Source organism: Scyliorhinus torazame, chromosome 29 (assembly GCF_047496885.1).
Source record: "Scyliorhinus torazame isolate Kashiwa2021f chromosome 29, sScyTor2.1, whole genome shotgun sequence".
Lineage (NCBI taxonomy): Eukaryota > Metazoa > Chordata > Chondrichthyes > Carcharhiniformes > Scyliorhinidae > Scyliorhinus > Scyliorhinus torazame.
The window spans coordinates 10,955,802-10,971,542 of record NC_092735.1 but is presented as its reverse complement, the minus strand read 5'-3'; the positions used below and the strand labels follow the sequence as shown (position 1 = coordinate 10,971,542).

At 45.6% G+C, this 15,741-nt stretch overlaps 1 protein-coding gene across 2 annotated transcripts in view; it reads left to right on the top strand.

The window, feature by feature from the left end:
• LOC140403854 (myosin-9-like) overlaps window positions 1–15,741 on the top strand; it is a 226,312-nt gene that overhangs the window by 156,395 nt on the left and 54,176 nt on the right. For both annotated transcript variants that reach the window (XM_072492056.1, XM_072492055.1), the window contains 5 exons: window positions 4,343–4,451; window positions 8,802–8,933; window positions 9,173–9,379; window positions 9,868–10,005; window positions 10,153–10,276. In XM_072492056.1, the coding sequence (XP_072348157.1) occupies window positions 4,343–4,451; window positions 8,802–8,933; window positions 9,173–9,379; window positions 9,868–10,005; window positions 10,153–10,276 (710 nt within the window). The remainder of the gene's footprint in view (window positions 1–4,342; window positions 4,452–8,801; window positions 8,934–9,172; window positions 9,380–9,867; window positions 10,006–10,152; window positions 10,277–15,741) is intronic.

Sequence of the window (15,741 nt, the reverse complement as noted above, 5' to 3'; positions counted from 1 at the left end):
CAGCCTGTCAATTATTTCCTGATTTGTTTATAATCTTTTCAAATTTGAAAACAGTCACCACCAAAATTTATCTAAAAATATTACTGTACACATGGAATCAGTCATTGCTGTGAGAAAGCAGATAAGATTACACAGGAGATGTGGCACAGAAACAGGCCACTCAGCCCAGCTCGTCGATGCTAGTGTTTGCTTCAGTTGAGCCTCCTCCCATCTTGTATTGATGATCTATAGTTATGCTCTTCCCCATAAAAAATGTTCTATCTTTATCCACTCTATCACGGGCGACACGATGGCACAGTGGTTAGCACTGTTGCTTCGCAGCACTTGGGACCCGGGTTTAATTCCCAGCTTGGGTCACTGCTTGTGTGGAGTCTGCATGTTCTCCCTGTGACTGCGTGGATTTCCTCCGGGTGCTCCGGTTTCCTCAGACAGTCCAAAGATGTGCAGGTTAGGTGGATTGGACATTCCGAACAGGTGCCGGAGTGTGGCGACTAGGGGATTTTCACAGTAACTTCATTGCAGTGTTACTATAAGCCTACTTGTGACAATAAAGATTATTATTACTATTATTATAAAACCTTCGATAATTGAGATCTCTATTAGGTCACCCCTCGGCCTTTGTTCAAGAGAAACTAGACCCAGCCTACCACTCCTTTCCTGATGTGTACTTGTGCTTTATTGGAATCGCCCTTGTAAATCGTCTCTGCGTCTTTTTCCAGTGCCTCAATGAATCCTTTTTATAACATGGCGACCTCAGCTGCACACAATACTGTGTGGTCTAACCAAACCTAGCATCACTTCACTACTTTTAAATTTTATTCCTGTAGAAATAAGGTGGGGCACGGTTGGCGCAATTGGCTGAATGACTAATGTGTCATTCAGAATAAATAGAACAGTACAGGCCCTTCAGCCCACGATGTTGTGCCAACCATTTATCCTAATCCAAGATCAACCTAACCTACACCCCTTCAATTTACTGCTGTCCATGTGCCTGTCTAAGAGTCGCTTAAATGTCCCGAATGACTGACTCCACCACCTCTGCTGGCAGTGCATTCCACACACCCACCACTCTCTACCCCTGACATCTCCCCTATACCTTCCTCCAATCACCTTAAAATTATGTCCCCTCGTGACAGCCATTTCTACCCTGGGGAAAAGTCTCTAGCTATCCACTCTATCTATGCCTCTCATCACCTTGTACACCTCTATCAAGTCCCCTCACTGCCTTCTTCGTTCCAGTGAGACAAGCCCTAGCTCCCTCAACCTTTCTTCATAAGACATGCCCTCCAGTCCAGGCAGCATCTGGTAAATCTCCTCTGTACCCTCTCCAAAGCATCCGCGTCCTTCCTATAATGAGGCGACCAGAACTGGACACAATATTCCAAATGTGGTCTAACTAGAGTTTTATAGACTTGGGACCTGTCTCCTTGCCCTGACATCGAGAGTGGACAATTGCAAACTACCACTGACAAAAACTGCCAAGAAAATGGGTCAGGTTGAAGCATCAGGCCACGAGCTAAGAACCTGCCTCTGAATGGAGCCCACCTGAATGAATGAGAAATAAAACCAAGTGTTTGGTTGCTTTTTTTAATAGCCTAACTAACCTTTGGCACAACCTAATGATTGTGAGAGATCCATTTGTTCTTCTATCCCACCTAGACTTGCACCTTCCAAATAATAAATCACCTCCCTGTTCTTTGTACCAAAATGTACTACTTATTTATCTTTGTTGAACCTCATGCTGATTATTTGCACATTCTCCATGTTTATTAATATCTTCCTGCAGTTTGTTGCAGTCTTCCTCCGTTTTGACTATCCCTCAATTTGGTATCTGCGATTAGAAATTGTGATTTTGAAGTCCAAATACTATAAGCTGTGAACCCAGCACGAATCCTTTTGTAACACTGCTTCCCAACTTCTATCGCTCTGATTAACCATCCCAGTCTCTGCTTTCTAGCTTAAAGCCAGCTAGTAATCCATTTGGTCACTTGTCCACTGGCTTCCCTTATTCTTTAGTCTATTACAGGGCACCTTTTCAAAGCTGTTTTGAAAATCCAGTTGAATCATACCTACCTACCTCATTTACCGGTGTTTACCCTCTCTGTTACCTCTTAAAATTCAATAAGATTGGTCAAACAAAACTTTCCCCTTTTTGAAATCCAAGCTGCCTTTTCATTATTGTATTTCTCATTTCCAGATATTTGCACCACTGCGTTAAGCTGACTGGTCTCTAATTCCCTGGAGATGTTTTGTATTCCCCTTCTTAAAGATAGGAATTGCATTAGCTATCTGCCAATCCTCTGACACTACACCTTTTATGAACGAGTTATTAAATGACTAGTAATGCCTCTGCTATCTGTTCCTTAGATTCTTTGATATACTTAGATGCAATCTATCCAGACCTGGTTATTTGTCCTTGGAGTTTGTTCAATGTGTCTTTTTTAAAATTTAAATGCACTTAATCTCTTGTTTAAATTTTTAAAATAAATTTAGAGTACCCAATTTTTTTTTCCAATTAAAGGGCAATTAACATGGCCAATCCACATTAAAGATCCTGCATATCTTTTTTTGGGTTGTGGGGGTGAGACCCACCCAGACATGGGGAGAATGTGCAAATTCCACATGGCAAGTGACCCGGGGCCAGGATCGAACCCGCGTCCTCGGTGCCGTGAGGCATCAGTAGTAACCACTGCGCCACCGTGTTACCCTAAATGCACTTAATCTCATTACGCATATCATCTTTCAATGCTTGCCTATCTGTTCTATCTGCCTTGTAAATACAAAAGCAAAACAATTCATAGTCCTGCCATTTTTCTATCATTGCCTGTGGTTATATCCTGACTATACCTTAATGGGCCTATTCTCATCACCGCTTTCTTTCTTTATTTTGTTGATGTGTGTGAAATATTTTATTTTCCTTTGTTCCTTGATAGTTTATTTTTTTTATAGTACCTCTCTGCCTTCCTATTTATTTATTTTTTAACTTCTCTCTGAATCTTTTAGTATTTTTGTGTAATGTGCTGTCTGTGGACTTACTGTATTCCTCTTCCTAAACCTCAATTGTTTCCTTATGTATTTATTCATCCATGGAGTCCCAGTAGTATTTACTTTGCTCTTTCCTTTTAGTGGAATATGTATTCCCTGTATTCCAAACCCCATTTAAAATACTCTCCATTGTTCAACATCATTATTTGCCAAAATAGCTGCCCATTTTATTTTCACAGGTTCTATTCCTAGGCCCTCAAAGGTCATCTTTTCTCCAATCTCCAATCTATTAACATGTTTTTTGTCATAATTATGACCTTCTGTATCATCATCTCAAAGCACATTATATTATGATCATTGTTACCTAGATGTTTCCTTACTTTTAGTTCTCTTAGTCTACTGTTCCATTTCCAATTGCTAGATCCAATAGCAACTCTTCAATTTTAGGGCTATTTACACATTTGGGTTAGAAAGGAGTCTCGCACACATTGTAGAATCTCCATTCATTTATCCCTTCGGTCTAATTGATATCGGCGTAGTTAATCATAGAGTCGTACAATTTACAGTGCAGAAGGAGTTCATTCGGCCCTTGGAAAGAGCACCCTACCCATGCCTGCACCTCCACCTTTCCCCAGTAACCCCATCCAACTTTTTTGGACACGAAGGGCAAATAGCATGGCCAATCCACCTAACCTGCACATCTTTGGACAGTGGGAGGAAACCGGAGCACCCGGAGGAAACCCACACAGACAAGGGGAGAACGAGCAGACTCCACACAGACAGTGACCCAAGCCAGGAAACGAACCTGGGACCCCGGCACTATGAAGCAACTGTGCTAACCACTGTGCTGCCGTGCCACCATTAAATCCCCCATAATTTTTTTGTTCACTCAATTCCCTAACGTGTCTGCACACTCTTTCTCAGCCTCCCTACCACTATGAGGTGGTGTGTAGACTACACCTATCCATGTAACTGACCTTTTATTATCTTTATCTCCATCCAAATGGATTCTGTTATTGTCTTCCATCCCTTTTTTTTCCTACTACCATTATTTTAACCTGAATAAGCAGTTACGCCACCTCCCCACTTTACTCTAATTTATCTAAATATATTTTCCCCTGCAATGTTTCAGTAATTCCTGCTATGTCTGATTCCTCCCACTTCATGATTGTCTTAAGTTTCCCCTTTTTAGTACATATACTATGTACATTGCTCATCTTTAATAGGATTTCCACCCATTTTATGTTTAATCATGCTTCCAGACTCCTGTTCTATAACTGAGTCCTCCAGGAGTTTGGAATATGTGGTGCTGTGCTACTATTATGGGAACTGTATTCTAACTGTTGGTGTATTACAGGGCCTTTGCCAGACGCCAGCAGCAGTTGAATGCCATGAAGGTGATACAGAGGAACTGCGCTGCTTACCTCAAATTGCGTAACTGGCAGTGGTGGAGACTGTTCACAAAGGCAAGTATGATGCCCACTCCTTAGATAAAATTGTCTGCCTGAAAAGGAGCTTTCAATTTTTTTCTCCTTTCAACGTAGATATTAAAGTATATTGTCACTTGTAAATTTTGACAATCTGGATACTCCACTATGAATAGAAAAGGCAGGGAATACTTAGCAAGCCTGCCTGCATCTGGAGAAAATCTAGGTTAATACTTCAGGTCAATGACTCTTTGTCAAAACTGAAAAATGTAGAGCTGTAATAGTTTTTATGCAGGGAAATTGGATGCGGAGGAAAGAACAAAGAGTTGACTTCTGATGGGGCGAAAGGCAGGATCGATTAAATGACAAAAAGGATGAATTGTGCAAGACAAAAGAAGGGATTGTAATGGGACCGTAAAGAAACACACAATGGGTCTATGGCAACAGCAGAAACACTACAGCATTCCCTGTCCAAAAAATGGGAGTGATGTTTATGATCTGAAATGATTGAATTTGATGTTGAGATAAAATGATGTAAGGGTTCTAATTGGAAATGAGTTGCAGTTCCTCAAGCTTCCATTGATTTCATGGAGCAGTGTAGGAGGCCAAAAGTAGAATTGCAAATAGGACAAAGAATTAAAACTTGACCATATAAATTTGGCAGTTGGCTTTGGATTTTGTAGGTAAAGTGCTCTTACACCAAGCACCTTTCCTTGCCTCGAGCCTGGAATTTGGGGCTGTTTGAGACTGAATTATTTCTGAAAATCTATAAGTATTTTAAAAAGAAAAGGCTTATGACAAGTCTCAGGAGCAATATTTAGTTCACCAGCAGGAATAGTATCAGAAGGAATTGTGAAAGTCACTGCAGGAGACAAATGTTTGCGCTTAGTTAAATGTTACAAAGTGTAAGTGGTAAACTGGGGAAAGCAGGGTGGTAATAGCCCCAATGGGGGAATTCTTTCTGTCGAGGCAAAGGACAAGGCTAAAAAAATGAGTACTTTATCGACATTCATAAAAAGTGGATGATGCGAAGGTTGCACCAGAAGAATAGATGGATAATCAATAGAAAAGATGTGCTGAAAGGGTTAACATTACTGGTAAGTCCCCTAGTTGAGATGTAATGCATCCTAGGATGTTGAAAGAAACAGGGATATTGTCACAAATTTCAATTCCTATTGAAAATGAAAAATTGAAAATCGCTTATTGTCACAAGTAGGCTTCAAATGAAGTTAGTGAAAAGCCCCTAGTCGCCACATTCCGGCGCCTGTTCGGGGAGGCTGGTACGGGAATTGAACCATGCTGGAGGCTTCAGCTTCTTCACCTTGTTGCTGGTCACATTGAGTGAGAGTCCTCCATTTCCTCACTTTTACGTTTACACATTCCCACTGGGGTTTCTTGAACACTTTACTTCACTGGCACGATACCACGTCATTTGATGCATGTACTTCACATGTATATATTTCAAAAAGTCGTTTCGTAATACAGAACTTGAGGATTGCTGAAAAGAGACTCACCGATTTTATACAATTCAAATTTCGCCATTATCTGTAGGATTCAAAGCCAGGTCACCGGAACATTACCCTGGGTGTCTGTTTTACCATCCAGTGACAATACCATTATGTCATCACCTCCACGTATCCTGACATTTATGCTTCGTTTGAGCCACCTCGCATCTTTCTTCACTTTCCACCGTCTGACAGTTCGTCAGAGCCATCATCATCAACCTGAAACATTGAACTGGATTTAAAGCAACCCATTGCGACGGGCGGGGGGGGCACATCTGTCTCTCAGCAACGGGAGAGCCTCCCCCAATTAAGTTGGAGGATGGAAGGGGAACTCTTTCCAAGCCACCAGTGACGGGATATCAATTAGATTAATTAATGATCCAATCGGCACCCATTATCCCCGAGGCTGCTGCAGGGGCTGTTTAGCACAGGGCTAAATCGCTGGCTTTGAAAGCAGACCAAGGCAGGCCAGCAGCACGGTTCAATTCCCGTGACAGCCTCCCCGAACAGGCGCCGGAATGTGGCGACTAGGGGCTTTTCACAGTAACTTCATTTGAAGCCTACTTGTGACAATAAGCAATTTTCAGTCTTTCAGTTAAGTTTCAATTTAGTGATGGCTCGGCGATTAGATGGTAGCCGTCCAGCTTCCTCATGCCCTCGAATGGCCGCCCAGTAAATCCTGTCGGACCAAGGAATCCGGCATCGGGAAGTGGAATAGAGGATGGGGGAGCCACTAAAAGACAAACCACTGCCCTTGCCTCTGACCCTCCGAACCCCACCCATGACTCCCACCACGTGGGCCCCCCCCCCCCCCCCCCCCCCTCGCTCACCTTTGTTCTGGATGCCACCACATTCCTGGGCCTCTGGTAGGTGCAAGGTGCAGGGCCGCCAGCTGTCACTGCTCCCGGTGTATGACATTGAAGAGTATTCAAGAGACATTCAAGAGTATTGAAAGTCAGAGAGATCTAGGTGTACAGGTCACTGAAAGGGGCAACACAGGTGGAGAAGGTAGTCAAGAAGGCATACGGCATGCTTGCCTTCATTGGCTGGGGCATTGAGTATAAGAATTGGCAAGTCATGTTGCAGCTGTATAGAACCTTAGTTAGGCCACACTTGGAGTATAGTGTTCAATTCTGGTCGCCACACTACCAGAAGGATGTGGAGGCTTTAGAGAGGGTGCAGAAGAGATTTACCAGAATGTTGCCTGGTATGGAGGGCATTAGCTATGAGGAGCGGTTGAATAAACTCGGTTTGTTCTCACTGGAACGACGGAGGCGGCTTTTCCCCAGGGTAGAGGGGTCAATTACTAGGGGGCATAGGTTTAAGGTGCGAGGGGCAAGGTTTAGAGTAGATGTATGAGGCAAGTTTTTTACACAGAGGGTAGTGAGTGCCTGGAACTCGCTACCGGAGGAGGTGGTGGAAGCAGGGACGATAGTGACATTTAAGGGGCATCTTGACAAATACATGAATAGGATGGGAATAGAGGGATATGGACCCAGGAAGTGTAGAAGATTGTAGTTTAGTCGGGCAGCATGGTCGGCACGGGCTTGGAGGGCCGAAGGGCCTGTTCCTGTGCTGTACTTGAAAATGAAAATCGCTTATTGTCACAAGTAGGCTTCAATGAAGTTACTGTGAAAAGCCCCTAGTCGCCACATTCCGTCGCCTGGTCAGGGAGGCTGGTACGGGAATTGAACCGTGCTGCTGGCCTGCCTTGGTCTGCTTTAAAAGCCAGCGATTTAGCCTAGTGCGCTAAACCAGCCCCTATTTTCTTTGTTCTTTGTTTGCTGGCCTGCCTTGGTCTGCTTTCAAAGCCAGCTACTGAGCACAGTGGTAAACCAGCCCCTGGTTGGATGCAGGTGAAGAACTGGCAGATGGAGGATTGATATGCTGCAATTAGAGAGTGGGGGTGAGAGACGTGTGTAGGGATAAACCAGAATCTGTGAAAATCTATCCAATATTGGCATTGGGAAGTTATTGGGAATTATTATTGGTAGAGGTGGGTTGCCTCACATCCTTTATAAAGTACCTGAGTGAGCATTTGGCACGTCATAACATTCAAGGCTATGGGCCAAGTGCTGGCAAATGGGATTAGATAGGCAGGTCAGGTGTTTTTCATGCGTTGGTGCAGACCCGCTTGGCCTGAGTGGCCTCTTCTGCACTATTATTCTGCGAATATCAGGCAATATAAACTTTCATTTGATAAAGCATGAGTTAATTTAAGAAAGCCAACTTGGTCTAGGGGTGATAGGTCTTGTTTTGGAATGTGCTGGGCTAGGCCAGGTTTGGTGCTGTATATAAATAAATAAATATCACATTGTCACAAGTAGGCTTCAATGAAGTTACTGTGAAAAGCCCTTAGTCGCCACATTCCGGCGCCTGTTCGGGGAGGCCGGTACGGGAAGTTGGTATCCAGGAGATTGGGATACCAAAGGCACTTATTAGGGACATCCTGAGAGGTTTCTTCTGTGCACAGGGGTCTGAGGTTGAGCCGAATTCTGAACTTTAGTTCATATACTGTAGCTCCTCTCTTGCGGTCAGGGATGCTTCTTATTTATTTAATTGAGCATTTTTTTAAATCACTCTTTCTTTCATTAATGAGAGTGGGCATGCACCAGGGGAATATGGACCAATAGTTGGGTCTTGACCCTTATTAACCTGTGATCCACTTCGTCCTTTTTGCTGCAAGGCTGCTGGTCCTCCTTGTATAATTGCATGGAATGGTGCTGGTTCTGTACTGGGCCTGAGACAGGGCTCTGTTGCGCTGTGATCTGTTACCCTGCATTGTCACCCTTTTATGTCTATGTACAAACATTTTTGGATTCATTTTTTGAGAAAATATCTGGGTGGTTGTCATTTCTAACAAGTGTACTATTAATGTATATAGGTAAAGCCATTGCTTCAAGTGAGTCGACAAGAGGAAGAAATGATTGCCAAGGAGGATGAATTATCAAAAACCAAGGAGAAACAATTGCAAACAGAAAATAGATTGTCTGAGCTGGAGGAGCAACAGACCCAGGTGAATGCCTTCCCTTAATACTGTATTCATGTTTCTTACGCCCTGAAATAGTTGCCTCTTCCAATGGTAAAATGTGTTACTCCTGAATATTAACAGAAGCAAAACTACATGCAGATTGACTGCACTCTTTGTTGCATCGCCTGGAGAGCACTGATTGATTTCACTGGAGGGAGGTGGGGGACCATTTTTGCCAGAGTTGAGTTGTACCGATTGATGTCATCTTGCCAATTGCCTTGCAGTTGTTGGTTGAGAAGTCTGCTCTGCAGGAGCAGCTGCAGGCTGAGACTGAGCTCTGTGCAGAGGCTGAGGAAATGAGGGCACGACTTGCAGCCAAGAAGCAGGAACTAGAGGAGATCTTGCATGATCTGGAAGCCCGAGTGGAGGAGGAGGAAGAACGCTGTCAGCATCTAATGACAGATAAGAAGAAAATGCAACAGAACATCCAGGTAAAGTTGGTATATACATTTGTAGAGTAAGTTTGTAGCGGTGTTAAAATTGTTGCGCTCAGTACCCAGCTCCTTCCAACTCTAGAGAGATCTGTGAGGGGGAGATGTCCTAATTTGTTCACTTGATCATCTTAGAAAAGGGTGGATATTTTGGAGTGAGGGTTTGTGCAGATGATCTTGTTAGATATCAAACCACCCTTTCGTACACTTGTCTGCATGCTCTGGGATTTGTTTAATTGATGTCCATTTAAGACTTGGATGATGTTGGGAAGCAGAGGAGAATGTCCTTGTAGACCTGTAGCGTTTTTATTTGGTGACAAAAGGTTTGAGTTGTCACATGGCATGCCTGGTGGGATGAATCTCTAACAGTGTTGCCCCTGTCTGTTATTCTTGCCAATGATTGGACATGAAGAAAATGTTTGAATGCCTCCAGGCTAAGGGAAGGGATGAGTGATATTGATGATCCAATTTGACTTCTGTGTTTCCAGGAACTGGAGGAACAGCTGGAAGAAGAGGAGGCAACTCGACAAAGGTTGCAATTAGATAAAGGTACTGTTGATTCGAAGCTGAAGGCAATGAATGATGAAATCTTTCTCATGGAAGATCAGAACAATAAACTCAATAAGGTTAGCAATTGCTTTTCACATTTTTATGTACAGCATATAGTTTATTCCAAATTTTGAGAAGAAGTTAAGCATTCCTAGCAATCACTTTCATCACCTCAATATGTTGTTGATCTGTTGTGCATACCCTCTCTGCATATGAATCCACAGGAAAAGAAACTTATGGAGGAGCGAGTAGCAGAATTTACGACTAACCTTGCAGAAGAGGAGGAGAAGTCCAAAAGTCTTTTCAAGCTCAAGACTAAACATGAAACCATGATCACAGATCTGGAAGGTGAGGAACTGCCATCAGCAAAATATTTACCTGCATCAGAATTGTATTTTGTTGTAACGTGCTTTTGAAGCACTCGTTCAATTTTGAGAGTCATAATGCTTATCATAGTTAACCTTGACAGCATTTAGGTGGGCTGCTTTCAGTCCCTTGCTTAAAATTGTATTTGAGCTCTGGTACCCTACAAGAAAGAAAGTTTCACTTGAGCTCCATCTAGAATATCAATTTTCTGTTATACGTTTCTCAGGATGTGCGTGCCACTGGTAAAGATGCCATTTATTGCCTGTCCCCGTTTGCGTTGAGTAGTAGCTTGTTAGAATAATTTACTTGGGCATTAATGGAATAATTTACTTGGGGCTAAAAGTACTTCTGTACTTTTGAAAAAACTGACTTAAAATTGTTAATCCAAAGGTTAAAAGTTTATTAGTCGCGGCCTCTTGAGTTACGAGTCCAGAAACATATCTCCCACACTACCATATGCATGAGTGGTTTTTGGTACTGGAGTATTGATTCTCAAGTAGATGGAGCTTTAAAGATGTACCTTTTGAAGGTTTGTGTTTGGCGATGCACCTTGAACACCTTTGGGGCAGCACGGTAGCATTATGGATAGCACAATTGCTTCATAGCTCCAGGGTCCCAGGTTCGATTCCGGCTTGGGTCACTGTCTGTGCGGAGTCTGCACATCCTCCCCGTGTGTGCGTGGGTTTCCTCCGGGTGCTCCGGTTTCCTCCCACAGTCCAAAGATGTGCAGGTTAGGTGGGCTGGCCATGCTAAATTGCCCTTAGTGTCCAAAATTGCCCTTAGTGTTGGGTGGGGTTACTGGGTTATGGGGATAGGGTGGAGGTGTTGACCTTGGGTAGGGTGCTCTTTCCAAGAGCCGGTGCAGACTCGATGGGCTGAATGGCCTCCTTCTGCACTGTAAATTCTATGAAACAGTTTGGGTTTGGAGATGAAACAGCCTAGAATAGAATTAGTGGAAAGTTTGATGTTTTGTTGACCGTCAATTATAGGCCCTGATTAGGCAGGGAAACTGTTCAGTAATCTGCCTTTCAAGTCCGAGTTTGCTTCAGTTTTCACACTGAAAACTCTTCACACTTTATTTTTTTTTAAATAATATTTTATTGAAAATTTTTGGTCAACCAACACAGTACATTGTGCATCGTACATTGTGCATCCTTTACACAACATTGTAACAATACAGATAATAATGACCTTTTTAAATTTAAACAAAAACAACAACAAATAAATAAATATTAAATAACAAAAAATAAAAACTAGCCCTAATTGGCAACTGCCTTGTCTCAGGCCACACAGCACCACCCCCATCCCCCCCCCCCCCCCAAGTCCTGGGCCGCTGCTGCTGCCTTCTTTGTTCTCCCCTATCTATCTTTCCGCAAGATATTCGACGAACGGTTGCCACCGCCTAGTAAACCCTTGAGCCGACCCCCTTAGGATGAACTTAATCCGCTCTAACTTTATGAACCCCGCCATATCATTTATCCAGGTCTCCACCCCCGGGGGCTTGGCTTCTTTCCACATTAGCAATATTCTGCGCCGGGCTACTAGGGACGCAAAGGCCAAAACATCGGCCTCTTTCGCCTCCTGCACTCCCGGCTCTTGTGCAACCCCAAATATAGCCAACCCCCAGCTTGGTTCGACCCGGACTCCTACTACTTTCGAAAGCACCTTTGTCACCCCCATCCAAAACCCCTGTAGTGCCGGGCATGACCAAAACATATGGGTATGATTCGCTGGGCTTCTCGAGCACCTCGCACATCTATCCTCCACCCCAAAAAATTTACTGAGCCGTGTTCCAGTCATATGTGCCCTGTGTAATACCTTAAACTGAATCAGGCTTAGCCTGGCGCACGAGGACGACGAGTTTACCCTGTTTAGGGCATCTGCCCACATCCCCTCCTCAATCTCCTCCCCTAGCTCTTCTTCCCATTTCCCTTTTAGTTCGTCCATCATAGTCTCCCCTTCGTCTCTCATTTCCCTATATATATCCGACACCTTACCGTCCCCCACCCATTTCTTTGAGATGACTCTGTCCTGCACCTCTTGTGTCGGGAGCTGCGGGAATTCCCTCACCTGTTGCCTCGCAAAAGCCCTCAATTGCATGTACCTGAATGCATTCCCTTGGGGCAACCCATATTTCTCGGTCAGCGCTCCCAGACTCGCAAACTTCCCATCCACAAATAGATCTTTCAATTGCGTTATACCTGCTCTTTGCCACATTCCATATCCCCCATCCATTCCCCCCGGGGCAAACCTATGGTTGTTTCTTATCGGGGACCCCCCCAGTGCTCCGGTCTTTCCCCTATGTCGTCTCCACTGTCCCCAAATCTTCAGTGTAGCTACCACCACCGGACTCGTGGTATAGTTCCTTGGTGAGAACGGCAATGGGGCTGTCACCATAGCCTGCAGGCTGGTCCCCCTACAGGACGCCCTCTCTAATCTCTTCCACGCCGCTCCTTCCTCCTCTCCCATCCACTTACTCACCATTGAAATATTAGCGGCCCAATAATACTCACTTAGGCTCGGTAGTGCCAGCCCCCCCCTATCCCTACTACGCTGTAAGAATCCCTTCCTCACTCTCGGAGTCTTCCCGGCCCAAACAAAACCCATGATACTCTTTTCTATCCTTTTAAAAAAAGCCTTCGTGATCACCACCGGGAGACACTGAAACACAAAGAGGAATCTCGGGAGGACCACCATCTTAACCGCCTGCACCCTCCCTGCCATTGACAATGCTACCATATCCCATCTCTTGAAATCTTCCTCCATCTGTTCCACCAACCGCGTCAAATTTAGCCTGTGCAATGTGCCCCAATTCTTAGCTATCTGGATCCCCAGGTAACGAAAGTCTCGTTACCTTCCTCAACGGTAGGTCTTCTATTTCTCTACTCTGCTCCCCTGGATGCACCACAAACAGCTCACTCTTCCCCATGTTCAATTTATACCCTGAAAAATCCCCAAACTCCCCAAGTATCCGCATTATTTCTGGCATCCCCTCCGCTGGATCCGCCACATATAGTAGCAGATCATCCGCATATAAAGATACCCGGTGTTCTTCTCCTCCCCTAAGTATTCCCCTCCATCCCTTGGAACCTCTCAGCGCTATCGCCAGGGGCTCAATCGCCAGTGCAAACAGTAATGGGGACAGAGGACATCCCTGCCTTGTCCCTCTATGGAGCCGAAAATATGCCGATCCCCGTCCATTCGTGACCACACTCGCCACTGGGGCCCTATACAACAGCTGCACCCATCTAACATACCCCTCTCCGAACCCAAATCTCCTCAACACCTCCCACAGATAATCCCACTCCACTCTATCAAATGCTTTCTCGGCATCCATCGCCACTACTATCTCCGTTTCACCCTCTGGTGGGGCCATCATCATTACCCCTAACAACCTCCGTATGTTCGTGTTCAGCTGTCTCCCCTTCACAAACCCAGTTTGGTCCTCATGAACCACCCCCGGGACACATTCCTCTATTCTCATTGCCATTACCTTGGCCAAGACCTTGGCATCTACATTGAGGAGGGAGATTGGTCTGTAGGACCCGCATTGTAGCGGATCCTTTTCCTTCTTTAAAAGAAGCGATATCGTTGCTTCTGACATAGTCGGGGGCAGTTGTCCCCTTTCCTTTGCCTCGTTAAAGGTCCTCGTCAGTAGCGGGGCGAGCAAGTCCAAATATTTTCTGTAAAATTCAACTGGGAATCCGTCCGGTCCCGGGGCCTTTCCCGTCTGCATGTTCCTAATTCCTTTCACCACTTCTTCTACCGTGATCTGTGCTCCCAATCCCATCCTTTCCTGCTCTTCCACCTTGGGAATTTCCAGCCGATCCAAAAACTCCATCATTCTCTCCCTCCCATCCGGGGGTTGAGCTTCATACAATTTTTTATAAAATGTCTTAAACACTTCATTCACTCTCTCTGCTCCCCGCTCCGTGTCTCCATCTTCGTCTCTCACCCCCCCTATTTCCCTCGCTGCTCCCCTTTTCCTCAATTGGTGTGCCAGCAATCTGCTCGCCTTCTCTCCATATTCATACTGTACACCCTGCGCCTTCCTCCATTGTGCCTCTGCAGTGCCTGTGGTCAGCAAGTCAAATTCCACATGCAGCCTTTGCCTTTCCCTATACAGTCCCTCCTCCGGTGCTTCCGCATACTGTCTGTCCACCCTCAAAAGTTCTTGCAACAACCGCTCCCGTTCCTTACTTTCCTGCTTCCCTTTATGTGTCCTTATTGATATCAGCTCCCCCCTAACCACCGCCTTCAACGCCTCCCAGACCACTCCCACCTGAACCTCCCCATTGTCATTGAGTTCCAAGTACTTTTCAATGCATCCCCTCACCCTTAAGCACACCCCCTCATCCGCCATTAGTCCCATGTCCATTCTCCAGGGTGGACGCCCTCTTGTTTCCTCCCCTATCTCCAAGTCTACCCAGTGTGGGGCATGATCCGAAATGGCTATAGCCGTATATTCCGTTCCCCTCACCCTCGGGATCAATGCCCTACCCAACACAAAAAAGTCTATGCGTGAATAGACTTTATGGACATAGGAGAAAAACGAGAACTCCTTACTCCTAGGTCTACTGAATCTCCACGGGTCCACCCCTCCCATCTGCTCCATAAAATCCTTAAGCACCTTGGCTGCTGCCGGCCTCCTACCAGTCCTGGACTTCGACCTATCCAGCCTTGGTTCCAACACCGTGTTAAAGTCTCCCCCCATTATCAGCTTTCCGGTCTCTAGGTCTGGGATGCGTCCTAGCATTCGCCTCATAAAATTGGCATCGTCCCAATTCGGGGCATACACGTTTACCAACACCACCATCTCTCCCTGTAATTTGCCACTCACCATCACGTATCTGCCCCCGTTATCCGCCACTATAGTCTTTGCCTCGAACATTACCCGCTTCCCCACTAATATAGCCACCCCCCTGTTTTTCGCATCCAGCCCCGAATGGAACACCTGCCCTACCCATCCTTTGCGCAACCTAACCTGATCTATCAGTTTCAGGTGCGTTTCCTGTAACATGGCCACATCTGCTTTAAGTTTCTTAAGGTGTGCGAGTACTCGTGCCCTCTTTATCGGCCCGTTAAGCCCCCTCACGTTCCACGTGATCAGCCGAGTTGGGGGGCTTCCCACCCCCCCCCCCCCCCTTGCCGGTTAGCCATCATCTTTTTCCAGCTTCTCGCCCAGTTCCCACGCAGCTGTATTTCTCCCAGACGGTGCCCCCCCGCCCATCCTTTCCCGTACCCACTCCCCCCTTTCCCCAGCAGCAGCAACCCAGTAATTCCCCCCCCCCCCCCCCGCTAGACCCCCCGCTAGCGTAATTACTCCCCCCATGTTGCTCCCAGAAGTCAGCAAACTCTGGCTGACCTCGGCTTCCCCCCGTGATCACGGCTCGCCCCGTGCGGCGCCCCCTCCTTCCTGCTTCTCTATTCCCGCCATAATTATCATA